General features: G+C 57.3%; 1 protein-coding gene across 15 annotated transcripts in view; it reads right to left on the bottom strand.

Annotated features, from left to right (window-relative positions):
* ABLIM2 (actin binding LIM protein family member 2) overlaps positions 1-16286 on the bottom strand; it is a 120656-nt gene that overhangs the window by 33735 nt on the left and 70635 nt on the right. For 6 of the 15 annotated variants that reach the window (XR_008506639.2, XR_008506641.2, XR_008506642.2 and 3 more), the window contains 4 exons: positions 15954-16074; positions 12845-12943; positions 6145-6246; positions 5654-5707 (listed from right to left, as the gene is read on the bottom strand). Coding sequence is in view for 2 of the 15 variants with exons in the window: in XM_045881552.3 (XP_045737508.1) it covers positions 5654-5707; positions 6145-6246; positions 12845-12943; positions 15954-16074 (376 nt within the window). In the remaining 13 variants the exon portion in view is untranslated. Of the gene's footprint in view, positions 1-3; positions 124-5653; positions 5708-6144; positions 6247-12844; positions 12944-15953; positions 16075-16286 lie in introns of all 15 variants that reach the window. The other 9 variants (XR_006791873.3, XR_008506634.1, XR_010409259.1 and 6 more) reach the window with 4 other exon arrangements.

Below are 16286 nucleotides of genomic sequence, written 5' to 3'. Positions count from 1 at the left end.
TACCTGCAGCCTGCGGAGGGCTTGGACCTTTGAGCCTTTTGGAACACCCTGCCTTGTGCACCACCAAGGACAAGACTGACATCAGGCCCGAGAGCTTGGAAATTGGGGACTGGGCTACAGGACCTTGACAAGATAAGGTCACAGTTGAAGAGCGTTCTGGACACACGGACATTTTGTTACTCCCGATGGCTGTTTCTCCTTCTTCCAGGAGAGACAGTATTTTCCAGTGTGAAAATAAAAACCCTGCTCTCTCCACGGGTGGAGGCAAATTTACAGCGAGCCTACGCGAGGGGCGCCACGGTGGACAGAGGCAGGGGCAGGAGGGATGCATGCCCAGCGGCCCGGGCTCGCCTGTTGTCCGGACAATGGTGGCCGCAGGGCAGCAGAGCCCTGAGGGTCTGGCCACACATCCGCCATGACTCTTGGCGGCCGCCCAGCAAGCTCTGGGGATGGTCAGGCCAGCGGGGACTTGGAGCTCCAGAGCATAGCCACTGTCCCACCCAGAGAAGCCTCCAGGGCTGGGTCCACCAGTGAAAGTCAGTGAGCACACCCCCACCCCCAATGAGCCCTCGGTGGCCCCCAAACGGACCACTACAGAGGGGGTAATTTGCAAGTACAAAGACAACAAAGGGCTCTTCAGGATATGAAATCCCAGCCCTTGGAGTTCAGGCCACGGGGCCCAAAGGCCACCCTGGGTTTGAGGACTGCACATAGCTGTGGGTGACCGGGTGGGTCAGATGCGTCTGGCTGTGGAGCCACCTCGGGGCTCAAGAAAGGGCCCCACCACCTGATGAGGAAGCTCTCCCACCAGGATTGAGCAAGTTTCCTCTGCAAAGGCTCAACCAGGAGCGTACGACTCAGCCACACTCAGTCACCAAGGGCTTTCCAAAGGCCAAACGTGCCAGCCCACAACACATGCGACGGGTGCCCCGACGTGGGAGCAGGGGTAGGAAAATACAGGTGTCCGGCACTTTGTATTATATGCCTGCTTCCTGAACAGCTCTGAGCCTCAGTTTCCTGATCTGTAAAATGGGCAGATGATGCCCACCCCCGAGTTGCGAGGATCCCATGAGGTAATGCATGTAGATGCTGTAACACACCCAGGAGCCCAGGTCTGAAAAATGAGGAATGAACAAGAGAACAGCCTTGAGGCGAGCGGACAGCCTTGTGTTTCAGAGAGTCAGGAGAAGACAGACCGATTAAGGACGACCCACTGTCTGTCCCAGCAGACAAGGCAGTGCCCTCTAAACCGGGAATGTATCTGCCATAAGGAGCCCTCCGGGGAGAGCCCCAGGGGACTCTGTTGGAGGCATCCCCAGGAGACTGGCTGGCCTCTGATGCTCTTTCTGGACCCACAGCCCGCCTGCCTTCCCTTTCCTCCCGTCCCAAGACAGGACCCCAAACCAAAATGAGACTTGGCCCCACCACGCAGGAATCCCAGGGAGACACGTGAGAAGGGGTTGCCTCCTGTCTTACACCAGGGACCAGACGAATAGCATGCATGCCCCACGGGGCCCCGTCTGCTGACTGCTCTGGGGGGCAGGAGGGAGCGAGCACCCTGCTGCTAGCAGATGCTGCAGGTGCGGGGCTGAGCTGCCATCTCCTGTGTCCAGGGCCCGGGCATCCACTCCCATGGCTGTCGCAGAGCTGCCCTTTGCTTACAGATGACACAGCCAGCCCTGTCCCTGCGTCTGGACGCTCAGCTTCCTGGGAGGTGTGGGGAGACGTGTTCTGTTCTTCCCTGGAATTCATTTTGAGCAGTCTAAAACCTAGCAGAGCGTCGCTCCATCGAGGGGACCTACCACTGGAATGACCCTGCTCCACGCCCCACGTCAGCGGGGCCTCAGCCAACTCCCGCAAAGGCCGATGGCGAGGCAGCCTTGACCCTACTCTCAGAGTGGAGACGGGGAGCGGCCGTGGCAGGAAGCATGCCTGCCTCACCCAAATCAGGGGCACCCCCCGCTGCGAGCGCCTGCAGACGGCTCGGGAGCACCGTGGCACCCGGTCCCATCCGCTCTCCGTGTCCTGCCTCTCCCTGCCTGTCCCACATCGGTCCCCCGCTATGCAGGAAAGGGCTCTTCCGCTCCTGTCCTGTCCTGCCCCCCGCTGTTTTCAATTTTCCACTCATTGCCTTTTGCTTCCTTTCTATTTTTTCTTACTATTTTTTTTAAAAGCCATAAAATCGTAACCAAGTAGAGCTGAAACTAATAGAGTACAGAACATACTGTGGGGCACTAAATGCTGTACAGTGAGAACGGAAGGGTCAGGGGCCAGAGGTCAGGGGTCAGGCAGATGAGCACCAGCTGGGCCCCAGAGCGGCCACTTCTCAGCCCCAGCCTCAGGCTCCTCGTCCACAGTGGTGCCAACCTCATTGGGGGCCCACAGGGGATGCGCAGGCAGCTGTCGAGCGCCCCCCAGAATGGGGGTGCCCTCACCGCAGCTGCTCGGGCATGGGCCCCCCTCGTCCACAACACCAGTGCCCCACTGCAGGGCCGGCGGGCTCACCACTGGAGCTCGCTTCCCCAAACAGGAACGGGATGCGAGCACCAGAAAAGAGTGATGCCGATTAACAAAAGCTGTGTATGAGTTGGAGATAGGGCATCGAAAAGTACATGCATTAATTAAAAACTATGCTTTTTAAACTGGTTAAGCATACTGTCTTAAACTAGCTAAATGGTCCAGTAATGCAACATCATCCCCCAGAGTGTCTCGAGACAGGTGGAGGTCAACGCAGTGGTTTCTCAAGTCTCTCCCCCGAGAGATGACTGGCTGGTGACTTTGCTGAGTGTGTGGGGGCGTGCACAGGCACATGCATGCTCACACACGCACTCATGCTCATACATGCTCACACGCTTACACACGCACACATGCATATGCTCACACGCTCACACATGCATTATCACACACATGAGTTCACACATGTGTGCTCTCACACACACACGTGTGCTCTCACACACTCACACCTGCACACACTCACACATACATGATCTCACACACACCTGCTCTCACATGCTCACACACTCACACATGCATGCTCTCACACGCTCACACTCACATATGCATGCTCACACACACATGAGCTCACACATGTGTGTTCTCATGCACACACATGTGTGCTCTCACACCCGCTCACACACTCACACCTGCACACACTCGCACATACACGATCTCACACACACCTGCTCTCACACACGCATGCTCTCACATGCTCACACTCTCACACATGCATGCTCTCACATGCTCACCCTCTCACACATGCATGCTCACACTCACACATGCATTATCTCACACACACATGCACTCACACGTGTGCTCTCACACACACGTGTGCTCTCACACCTGCACACTCACACATACATGCTCTCTCACACACTCACATACACACGCTCACACATGCATGATCTCACACACACACATTCTCTCACAATGCTCACACACACTCCGACACACTCATGCATGCTCTCACACATGCTCACACACACATGATCTCACACTCATGCTCTCTCATACACCCACACCCATGCTAACGCATGCATGATCTCACACACATGGTCATACACACATGCTCTCACACACGCTCACACACGCATGATCTCACACAAACTCACAGTCACATGCATGGTCACACCCACATGATCTCACACACACATGCTTGCACATGCATGCGTACATGCACTCACACACACACGATTCTGCCAGGATGTGCTCCACTTGGATGGGGGACATCTTGTAAAATCAAAGCATCTCAAATATATCAGGGGCCAAATACATGCTAACACAACGTTATTTTTGGAGCGTTCCCTAAGGAAACCGGGTGAAGGACAGTACACACACATGCTGAGACCCCCATCCACAGACCATGCCCATTCACAAAGGGACAGGCTGTATTCACGTTTACCCCTTGAACGTGGCCGGATGCTGGGTGGAGAGTAGGTACTCTATAAAGTCTATTTGCCAAAAGAATCAGTATGCCAGATTTCTGAAACGGTAAATGAGCTTCAGTCCTACAAGAATTCCCTTGCCTTTGGATGGGAGGGACCTTCGTATCCAGTTTAAAACCAACAACGCGAGGATTCACGCTGATAACAGTAAAACAAAATGTCTCTCCATCGGACAATTTGGTCAAAGGACTTAGGGTTGGAAGCTCTTTGTCCTAGATCTGGCTTGTTCAGAAGCTGCTGAGTAATTTCATAATCTGCTTCACGGCCTCTTCTGCTTCCTAAGAGGCTGGCCCCTCTTACCACAGGTGTTACCCACATGTTTGAGGTTAATAAAGGCCAAGTCAGCCAATGCCACTTGTGACAAGCTCAGAAAACACAGCTTTCCATGCAGGCGTGAACACGGGCGCCATGATGGTAAGACAGCACCCAACACAGCTGCTCCTGCCTTCAGCTGGGCCTCAACCTCCCCACTTGTAGCAACAAGGGGCTGGTCTGGACAATCTCTAAGGGCCCTAGGATCTAACTGGCCCAGCCCTCTCTGATCCCTCCAGAACATCTTGCTCCAAGCTTCCCCAGCTGAGAGGGAATGGTAAAGCCACCGCCTTCTGGGCACCCAAGAGTTTAACCCATTCCTTTCTTTCTTGGGAAGAGCAAGAAATGCACAAAGCAATAAGCACAAAGCCTACTGTACTTAAGGAAAAATCAGAAGTCTTGTTTGTATAATCAGACTACTGATTTGTCAGTAAGTCACAGAAAGCACGCTTTGATAGGATTCCACCTAACAGCGATGCAGTGGTGGACGGGGGACGAGGCTGTTTTCTTTGGGTGCATCCGGACAAGAACTTTAAATATGGGAATTCCTTTTCCCACCTCCCCATCATGTGCACAGCACTTCACAGTTTAGACCGTATTTCCACGTTCATTCCTCCATCTGGTCTCATAACCAGCCTGTGAAGAAGGCAGGGTGGACGGATCAGTCCCATTTTGCAGATGAGGAAACAGAGGCTCAGGATGGTGGAGCCACATGCCCCAAATCACCCAGAAATTCCATCAAGAAACAGAAGGAGACCTGGAGCCTTCTGTTTCCTGCTCCATGGCTCCGGCCACCTGCAGCCCGTGCACCTGTCCCAGGCCAACTCAGGTGGAGCGGAGGTGGGCAGTCCCCTTGGAGAGGGAAACCAGGGGCTGAGAGACCCCCTCACTGTTCGACCTGTCCAGCCCCTACTCACTGATGCAATAAAACTCTCTGACTGAAGGCTGGCTATTCACTCTCTCCTCAGAAATTCCTAAAACACAGGAATGAATGACTAACTCTGGTTGGTTCTGTTTTCCAAAATTCCAGCTGGGTTGGGTTGGGGTCCAGGAAGCCTTTGTACCTCGGGATCTCGGCTGGCGTCAGTCCGGCTGCCTCCCTCAAAGTGGCATAACCGAAGCCCCAGAAACCGGCCGTCGATGAGGACTCCCACCCCAAGCCCACTGACGTGTGTGAGCCTCAGCTTTAGAGCACACAGAGGCGTCCTGACTCAGAGGTGCCCTCCGCAGTCTTCGATGCAGAGGCTCCCGAGAGCCCGCTAGTGAATCTGCCCTTACTATCCAGACAGCCCCTGGTGCCTCCCCATCCCCAACCAGAACACAGCAAAAGGAAGCATCCAGAAGCAAAGGGGTGCAAGAGGCATGCAGGGAACACGGCAGCAGAGGAAATCCGACTGTACCATGCTGTTTGTAGATAGGGGGTTTCCTATAGATGTTATCTTTTACGCCAGTGTCTGGGAAAGAAGAGAGAGAAGAGGAGAAGGGCAGGGTGAGCGAGCACACTGGTTTCCACCCCTCTGCTTCTCCAAAGCAGGCGTCAGGCACCAGATTCCAACTGGCCAGACAGGCTCACAAGCGACTGACGCCCGGGGCCCACACCTCAGACCAAGCGTCGCCCAGCCCGAAGCCAGAACCTAGTTCAAGGGGCGTGGGGAGGGAGGCAGCTAGAGTGGGCAGCTGGCCGGACAGCGCCTTCTCTCCAGCACATTCCCGGGAGAGCAAAAATGTCTCCCCGGTGTTTGTGTGGCTTTGGGGGAAACTCCAACGCACGCCAGCAGGCGGATGTGCAAACCCTTAGAATTGGGGGGGCCGAGAGGCTTGGGAATCATAGCAATCCCATGCAATCAGACACTCTGCGTGGCAAGCCCAATCACGCATCCTGGGTGCCTACCTGGGACGTGGAAGTGGCGAGGCGCCTGCTGGTAGGTGCAGGGGGGAGGCTTGCTGTCTGAGAGCACTGAGAGGCTGGGGGTGCTCCGGCCACTTTCACTGCCTCCAGACGGAAGAGCAAAGACAGGTAGAAGGGAGGAAGGGGAAGGCAAAGGACAGTATGTCAAGTAGGAATGCTGGTTCCCAGTGAACCCATCTCCCCTGGCTGGTGGAGCCCCGCAACACTCTGCCCAGGGGAGGGTGCCCTCCACCGACACTTCCAGACTGTGCCCCACAGCTTGTTAATCCAACCTCGAGTGGACCCCTTCCAGTGGCCCCATTTGCAAGGAGCAGTGGCCCCAAGGGCAAAGAACTTGCGGGTTGCTAGTTCATGGGGATGTCGGCTTGGCTCAGCTGACCCCCACTCTCCTCGGGGTGCACAGTTGGTCTGCCGTTCAGCACCGGCTGGGGCTTGAATCCAGCAAATCGCAAATTCACCAAAACTAAAGCCTCCCTCCCTCAGTATCCTTGTGTAAAAAGATGCCGCTTTCTCGGAGAATCCACAAATCATTCAGAATAGGATTACAAAATCGGTTCCTAAATGCCGCTGAGTAACATTTTATCAGCTATAGGAGGATAAGAGCAAGTTGATATTAATTAGCTGCCATGTTCCTAAATAAAGCTACTTTTGGCAAATTAAATGAAAGGAGTTCTCCAATTCTGGCTCCAATTTCATATCCCACCTGGATTTATAATTTCTGTGTTCTGAACAAGGTTGGATTATCAAGTCACAAATTCAGACAGTCGTAATTTCCCCGGTGACCCCCTCGTCCCCCCTCCCCACTCTACACGTACCTATTTAAGGAATGACATGATAGAATGCAATGGGCGTTGAACACTTTGGATGATGAGGTTTACGGCTCAGTTTAGCAAGACACGCCTAAGGCATTTCCTCGTTTCCTCTCCCATTAGCCTCAGGAAACCCTCTGCCACCTTGGATCATGGCCTGGCGAAGGGAGGGGCCCTCCAGACTTGGAAGGAGCCCCTGTGAGGTGCAGCTGTTCAAAGCGGCAGGGCCCTGAGGTGACCCGGCAAAGAAGCGCCCTCCCACGGGGTAGACGTGGACGGGAGGGTGCAGCAGGCGTGGGCTCCGAGCACGCTGTTGCCTGGGTCAGGTGCACCGGGAACCCGGGAGGGCTCATAGGGGCAGAGGTGGGCACTCAGCCTGAGCGGGCCCCTGCCCCGCGGCCCAAACCGGGCTGAGACCACAAAGGGGGCTGCTGACCACAGCTCAGAGCATCCATCCCCCTGCGCCTGGGTGCCAATTTCGCCCGTTGGTGCTGATGGAACTTGGGGCCCATGACTGCCCCCCATCACCACGTGAACGCTGCCTTCCCCTGAGCCACACCCCCCTTGCAGCACGGACTCTTCCAGAGCCCCACACCAGTCCAGGCTCCTTCCCGCTGCTCCCTGGGGCACGAGCCTTCAAGCCATTGCTGAGTCCCCCGGGGGAAACCACCGCCGTGTGCACATAAAGGAAACTCCCGATTGCCGATCGGTTCTACCAACGGTGGCTTGTGAGGGGGTACACCCCAAGGACAGAGAAACACGGCAGAAGTTTAAACAGTCTCCTTGCCCAGGCTCGGGAACCGCCGAGGACGGCCCACGCCGGGGGTCGTCGCTAAGTCTGCTTTGCTCCGGGCACAGCCTGGCGCATCCGGGAGGTTTCAAACAGCTCACTCCCTTCTGCCTAGACGCCCTCGTGCGCCCAGCTCCCGCCCAGGTGGCTGCAGATGATGGGACACGTGGCAGGGCTCCTGTCCCCCCAGGCCCCAAGCCTCAGGGCAGTGTGTTCCTACAGCACAAGCAACAGCCTGTGTGTGTGTGCTGATCTATCTGGGGAGCACCCACAGTGCTCAGCAGGTCCTCACGGGGCCCGAGACCCTGGGGCAGCTGGGGTCACAGACCCAGAAGCAGTGGCCCATGACGCCCATCCACACCTACCATCCAGGGGTACAGAGATCACCAAACTCTGCCCCCTGGTCCCAGGCTGAGACGTCTCTGCTGGCATCCCCTCCTCCCAGCCTCCCTTCCCCTCCCCACCCCCGCTAGAATCCCCTTTGCAATCCTCCCCACTTGCCATGGCCCTTCCTGGGTCAAGGCCCCAGTGCAAAGCCTCCCTGGGAGACCCAGGCCACCATTGACCATTCTCCTGTCTGGACTCACTGGGTCACCTCATTTTCATAAGACACTGCTAATATCACCCACCCCCCGCCCCCGCCGAGGGTCCCTTGTAGTGCTTTGCCCACAGAAGCTCACAGAAATGCCCACAGCAGCCCCGTAGGACTCGTAACTCCCTGGCCGCCTTCTGCAGGAGGGACGGGGCTGGGAGGGCCCGGGGCCAGGGTCCCGGTGAGGCCCAGCTCCAGCTGGCTCACCATGCCACCCCCGAGCCTGCAGTCACTGCCCCGGGGGCTGGCTTCCTCCCTGGGCATCAGCAGTAAAACCCCAAACCACCGATGTCACCACGGATGCGGGAAAACGAGAGGAGGCCCCGGCCTGACTTTGAGAAGAAGCCCCTGCGGACCAGGCTCTCGTGGCCTCTGGAGGCAGTTCGGGAAGGAGGTCGGATTCTGTCCTCTACTGGTGGTGGTCGGGGAGAGGCTGCTTCTTCCTAAATTTGAAGCAAGCGGTCTGCTCTGGAGCGCGCTGCAGCCAGTCTCCCCGCGGGGTAACCGCTCCTGTTGCCGCGGGGCATCATGCGTCGCTGCCTTGGTGTTGGCTAAAGGCCACCCTTCAGATTTCACGTCCCCTCCCCCGTCCATGGACCCCATCCGGGACATCATGTGACATGTCTTCCCGTCTCCCCAGGCTCCTCTGGGCTGCGACAGCTTCTCAGACTTCCCTGATTTGCCATGATTTTCGTGAGGAGTCCTGGGCAGGTGTTCTGCATGGCGTCCCTCCGTGAGGACTGGTCTGATTATTTCTCGTGATCAGACGGGGATTGCAGGTTCTCAGGAGGAAGACCCTGGGGGCGCAGTGCCCTCCCATCCCAGCAGGTCAAGGGTACCTGCCATCAACGTGACCGGTCACTGGGATGGTGACCTTGAGCCCCTGGCCAAGTGGGGTTTGCCAGGTTTCCTGAGCAGTCTCCCTCCTGGCCCTCCAAGGCTGTGCCCTGAGCAGGCCATGCACCGTGCACGCCTGGGGACTGGGGGCGGGGGGTGTGGGTTCCCTCCTTGAGGGTGGCACGTCCATGTAAGTCACTGGGAGCTCTCCTGCTCGGGAGATCTGTCCCTTTGCCCTCATTTATTCATTTGCTCATTTATTTTTGACAGCATGGACTTGCGGGCCCTCACCTCACTCGCTGGGTGACTGTCCAATGTCCTGTCATTCATTCTGCTCTTCGATCGTCCCAGCTTTGCCCTGGGTCGGCCCCTGTCAAGTCCTCAAGGTGGCTGGAAGCAAAGCCAGCTCCCATCTGCGTGAAAGGGCGTGTTAAGGACGATGAGCAAGACGTGCGTGGGTTCTCACATGTGCAGCGCTCCACCAACCGTCTGAGTAAGGTGCATGGCCCAGGGACTGGGGCCAGATGAAGAGGTGCCTCTGGGGCACAGTGAGTGGGTGGGAAGCGGGCCCTGACCCGAGGCTCTGCACTGGCAGCCCCTTTCCGCCCCTCCTGCCACAGAGGGGAGGAGGCTCGCTGCTCAGTAAGCTGCAGCTGCCCAGTGAAGAGGTCCCGGCAGCACCACCTCCCCTTGACCTGCTCCTTAACAGGTGAGAGGTCAGGCTTAAACCTTACGCTGCCTCAGGAGACATCCCTGGGTCTGAAATTCATACTAAAGTGCAAATGACTGCCACCAACACAGATGCGGCCTGCCGGCCTTGGTAGAGAGTGGCCTTGGGCATTGAGACATGGGGGGAGGAAGGTGTGTCTGGGATAGGGGTCCAGCAAGGAGAGAGGAGGAAAGCAAGGTGCCCCGTCAGCATCTAGCTGGGTCAGGGCAGGTGGTGGCTGGGGTGAGGGCATGCCTCTCCTTGGGGAGCCCTCCACCCACTGCGGCATTCAGAGGGTCATCACCTAGAGGAGCCAAAGATGCTAAGGCTGCCATGAGGAGAGGCCAGGAAAGGTTTTCCCGGGGAGGGTGGGTGGACACGGGGCCATGACCAGCTGGGAGGAGGACAGGCCTTGGACACAGCTGACAAGTGAATGCCCACAGGCTGGGATGCGCTAGAGCCTGCGGCTGGATAAGAGCATCAAGCAGAGGACGGGCTCCCTCGGTGCGCTCTCGGAGGTGGACTCAGGACCCGTGATGGACGTGGCTGGTGAACAAGGGCCCGACTCAGCTCTGCCCCACGGAGCTTCGGGATCTCAGGCCAGCATCGTGTGTCTGAGCCTTGGTCTCCTCTGGGGTGAGTCCTGTGAAGAGGCTGGGCACTCCCAAGGTCACAGATGGCCCTGGAAGTTGGGGATGGGGCAGAGACATGGCGCCAGGACTCCCCTGCATCTGACCCAGAGAGGAGAGCAGGGGCTTTGTCTGATTTCTGACGAAGGGGCTTGGTGGCCAGTGCAGCCGGGAGGGTCAGGGCAGATACCGCCCCAAAAGCTGCAGGCCCCACACAGGCCCCGTGCCTGGGCCCACCTGGCAGGCCGCATGGGGACTGTGCTCCTGTCCCCAGGAGATGCCCTTGGCCAGGCTCTGAAATGGTTTCCAAATCCTATTTCAGCGGGCAGGGGCTAGAGCCTGTCTGCATGGTCTCCCCCACCATGGGGTGGAAGGAGGGGCCTAGCTGCTCCTGCCCGAGGACAACACGGCTGTCTCTCCCTGTGACCCCCCGGCCCTCCCTTACGGGGCTGAGGAGGGTGCGCTGCTCCCCCTGACCCACCTGGAGCGGGCATGCTGCAGGTCTGAGACACCGTCCCAGGGCCAGCCCTTGGCTGAGGGCGCTCGCTGGCTTTCCTCACCCTGGAGGGCTAAGAACTTGAGGGTGGAGAGTCAGAAGGGGACAGCGGAGGACAGGGTCACAGGGTCTGCTCTGGCCGCAGACCCCAGCCTGGACTCATCTCGGACAAAGGGGGTCCCCGTGTGGTCCGGCCAGCTCACGGGGGCTGCCAGGACAGCAAGGCTACCGCACCAGAGACAGCAAGTGCCCCGTGGCCGGGCCTTGTCTCCGGGCCACCCCTCTTCCAGAGCCCTCAGGGGGACAGCCCCACCGAAAGCAGGGCCACGGCGGGTGGCGGTTGGCGGGGGAGCTGTGTGGCCAGGGGCCTTCGGACCTGTGAGCGAAGGGAGAAGAGGCATCTCCTTGGTGACCTGCTATGACCCATCTACTAGCCCAATTCCCCCTGGTTTGCAGGGAGTGCGCTGTCTGCCCACAGGACGCGCACAGGCCATGCGGCTGCATGTGGCAAGGCCTTGCTGGCTGCTGTCGTGCTCACGGGAGGCACCATGTCCGGCTTTGCTGCTTTTCAAGAGGGACGGCATGTCCAGAAAAGTCAGATGGTGAGCTGTGAGGACAGGTCCCGATGCTCGGGGGCTCTGCTCTCCGTTGACCCAGGGCAGACACGCAAACTAGCGACGGGGATGCACGTAAGGGAACACACAAGTTCCAGCAAGCCCCATCCGAGACCATCAGATGGGGGCACGATCCAGCTGAGCTTGGCTGGCCTGCCAGTCCCATCAGGAGGGCCAGGTCCCACTCTGTAGCTGTACAGAACGGGGGGCTCAATGCCCCTCTGGGGGATCAGTAAGAACATCACCGCTGCTTCCTCTAACACCTGGAGCACCCTTCTACGGTGTCTCGGGCCGCTGGGCTGTGTCCCAAAGTGCCGGACATTGTTTCTTACAGTTCTGGAGGCTGCAAGTCCCAGACCGAAGCGTGGCAGGGCTTGGTTTCGGTGGGAGCCCTGCTCCTGGCTGGCAGACGGCCACCCTGTCCTCACATGACTGTGAGGCCCTTCCTCTGAGCACACGCAGAGAGCGAGGGCTCTTCCAGTGTCTTTTCCTCTTCTCGTAAGGCCACCGATCTTATGGATCAGGATCTCATCTTAGTGACTTCATGCGACCCTGATGGCTTCCTGAAGACCCCATCTCCAAATGCAGTCACATGGGCGGTTAGGGCCTTCACATATGGACCTCGGGGACACAATCAGTCCGTAACACATGGGAAACGAGCTTGGCCATTTTCCTGGTGTGACTGGCATTTGTTGTCTGTGTAGGGATGTGGATGGTGGGGGGGGTCTGCGCCCTGGGAGGAGGCAGGAACTAGAGCCCCCGCAGGGTGTGCGTCCGGCCCCAGCCACCATGAGCCCCGAGGCCACGGACAAATCACAGCCCCCTCTGCTTTGGCCCCTGATAATGGCTGCGAGCGGTCCCCGTGCCCCCGCGGAGCTGACGTGGGACATCCACAGGGGTCATGGGGGAAAGGCTCTGGGAACGAGGCCCCAGGCTGGGCGCGGGGGAGATCCTAGCCTCCTGCCCCTGCGGCTCTCACTCGGCTCCTCACTCCTCACTCCTTCCCAGTGCAAGCTGCCTACGTCCTCATCCCAGGAACATTGACACACCGACAGAAACGGGGCTGGCCCACGAGACACACAGCAGGGAGCACGGGCGGAGACACGGGGCTCGGGGAAGCCATGCGGCGCACACAGGACAGCAAGACACAGACGCGTGGCCGGACGCCCTGCGAGCGCCCGCGGCCCGCGGCCCTGCGCACCTTACCTCGGAAGTAGGGGACGTAATGATGTCTGAACACGGATGTAGGGCTTGGGTGTTGGGACAGGGACAGGCAGCTACTAGTACCAACACTCACAGTACCAGCTGCAGGCAACAGAAAGCAAGTCAGAGTCCGCCCCGGGCCCGCGACCCGCAAGGCCACAGCATGGTCCTAGGCCCCGCTCCGCCAGGGACATTCGCGCTTCCTCTCCCGAAGAAGGCACACCCTTGTGAGGCCCCTGACGGGAGTCACCAGATGCGCTTTGGACTCTGAGTGAGGAAGCCCGGCCCGCTGAGGGTCGGGGGGCAGCCCTGGGCTCCAGAGCCCTGCCTGTCCCTCCACTGGGGGCTCCTTGGCTTCAAAGGCAGGTGGACAGCTGCTGGCTGGACCCGGGCGAGCGTGCACCTGATGGGCACCCGGCCGCGTCCCGCTGCGATATGCGTCTGGGCTCTCTGAGGTGAGCACCTGGCCAGGCACTGCCAACAGGCCCGGGTGACCCAAAATACGGTGCTCGGGGGTCGGGAGAGGGGCCTTCGGAGAGGGCACCTGGGGAACCTGACTGCCCTTCACCCCTCACTCGCCTGCTCACCTGCTCGCTCATCAGTCACTCATTCATTCGTTCACTCACACACTCGTTCACTCACATACTCGCTTGCTCGCTCACACACTTGTTCACTCACATACTCACTCGCTTGCTCACTCAGTCACTCCCTCACACACTCGCTCACTCACTCATTCACTCACATACTCATTCGCTCACTCACACACTCGCTCATTCACTCACACACTCATTCACTCATTCGATCGCTCATTCATTCACTCGCATGCTCGCTCACTGGCTCATTCACTCATTCATTCGCTCACTCACACACTTGCTCACTCACACATTCATTCACACACTCACTCACACACTCACTCGTTTACTCAGTGACTCCCTCATACACTAACTTGCTCACTTATTCACTCACGCTCGCTTGCCTGCTCGCTTGCTCACTCACACACTCATTCACTCACACATTGATTCACTCACTCACACACTTGCTTACTCACTCATTTACTTGCTCACTCACACATTCATTCATTCACTCATTCACTCACTAATTCACACATTCGCTCACTTATTCATTCACTCACTCACTGGCTCACTCATTCACTCACTTGCTCACTCATTCATTCACTTACACACTTGCTCACTCACTTGCTTGCTCAGTCACTCCCTCACACACTCACTTGCTCACTCACTCATTCACTCACACACTCATTCACTCACTCACACACTCGCTCATTCACTCACACACTCACTCATTCACTCATTCGATCGCTCATTCATTCACTCGCTTGCTCGCTCACTGGCTCATTCACTCATTCATTCGCTCACTCACATACTTGCTCACTCACACATTCATTCACACACTCACACACTCACTCGTTTACTCAGTGACTCCCTCACACACTAACTCGCTCACTTATTCACTCACGCTCGCTCGCCCACTCGCTTGCTCACACACACTCATTCACTCACACATTGATTCACTCACTCACACACTTGCTTACTCACTCATTTACTTGCTCACTCACTCATTCACTCACACATTCATTCATTCACTCATTCACTCACTAATTCACACACTCGCTCACTTATTCATTCACTCACTCACTGGCTCACTCATTCACTCACTCACACACTCGCTCACTCACTCATTCACTCACTTGCTCACTCATTCATTCACTTACACACTTGCTCACTCGCTTGCTCACTCAGTCACTCCCTCACACACTCACTTGCTCACTCCCTCATTCACTCACACACTCATTCACTCGCTCATTCACTCACATTAATTCACTCACTTGCTCGCTCACTGGCTCATTCACTCACTCATACACTTGCTCACTCACACACTCATTCATTCACACTCACTCACATACTCACTCGCTTACTCAGTCACTCCCTCACACACTAACTCGCTCACTCACTCATTCACTCACACACTCGCTTGCCCACTCACACACTCATTCATCCACTCATACATTGATTCACTCACTCACACTCTTGCTTACTCATTTACTTGCTCACTCACTCATTCACTTGCTCACTCACTCATTCACTCACACATTCATTCATTCACTCATTCACTCACTCATTCACTCACTCGCTCACTCACTAATTCACACACTCGCTCACTTATTCACTCAGTCACACACTCACTGGCTCACTCATTCACTCACTCACACACTCACTGGTTCACTCACTCATTGATTCATCTACTTTCCACTTATTGAGCAGGATGTTCTAAGAACATTGCAGGTAGTCAATGAAAATAACTTTGCAAATGAATGAGTTGATTTTTCCACAAAGGCTGCGAAAATTAGAGCTGTAGCCCATGGATGTGGAAATGGAGTCATGCAGCAGCTGGCCAAGGAGGAAGCAGCTTGGAAAAATCCCTCACAAAGGCAGTGTGTGCATGGAGTGTCCCTGGGGCTTTGACACACCGAGGGTAACGATGAGTTTTCGAAGCTAAGGGTGAGCAATACACAGCTGGGTGCCAGGCAGGAAAGGAGGTGGGCTGGGGGTAGAGAGCACCCTGTCCCGGGTGTCTCCCTGCCAGGAGGGCGCAATAAGCCCTCACCAATGTTCCCGCAGGGATGGCTGGCTGTCTTCAGGGCCACCATCCTAGCTACAGGTGAAGAGGGTCAATTGATATTCTTACTACTTTTTGGCCACTGACGCTGCCTTCATAGCTCAACCCCCCCAGACCCACATGAGCCTGGGACTCACGGACCTCTGGTCTCCCACATTTACGCTCCTTTAGCTTCCTGACATCTCCTGCGACCGAAACATGTCTAAATGCTCGGTGCTGCTCGTGTGTTTCACCGGACGGCTCCTCTAACCAGCAGGGTAACCAGCTGCCTCCGCAGCGGTCCTCCCCTCCCAGACACGAGGGGCCAACCTTCGTGGACACGTGACCTGGCCAGGCTCTCCCGTCACCCGCTGGCCATCCTGCACCCGGCCCGCCATTTTCCCGGTTGTGTAAAGGAAGAGACAGAGTCAGAAGAGGGAAAGCAGTGAGAGGTACAGCTTCATCCGGGCTCAAAGAAGCCATGGGGGCCAAGTACCTGGACGGCTGTGGTGCTGGGGTGACCGTGAGGTCGGGGTGTAGCGCCCGAGGCTGACTGACCCGGTGGAGCTCGGGCTGGAGGTCCGGCACTGCTTGCATGAGCGGTCATCCTGATCCCCCTGGGAGGGAAGAAGGCCTGGTGAACAGCAGAGCTGAGGCACTGCCCACCCCCCACGCATTCACCCTCCTCCTGGCGGTTGCCCTCTGGACTGAGAGGCTGACTCAACGTGGCCCCAGGACAAAATCCTCTGCATCTGCCAGGGCACCCGAGGAGCCACGTAGGGGTCAGGCCTCGTGGCGACACTCCCCGTGGCCTGAGCACGGCCCCAGC

This window comes from Mirounga angustirostris, unplaced genomic scaffold (assembly GCF_029215605.1).
Source record: "Mirounga angustirostris isolate CCGP_5_RB_7025 unplaced genomic scaffold, mMirAng1.0.hap1 SCAF_2, whole genome shotgun sequence".
NCBI lineage: Eukaryota > Metazoa > Chordata > Mammalia > Carnivora > Phocidae > Mirounga > Mirounga angustirostris.
This window is presented reverse-complemented; position numbering and strand designations above follow the sequence as displayed.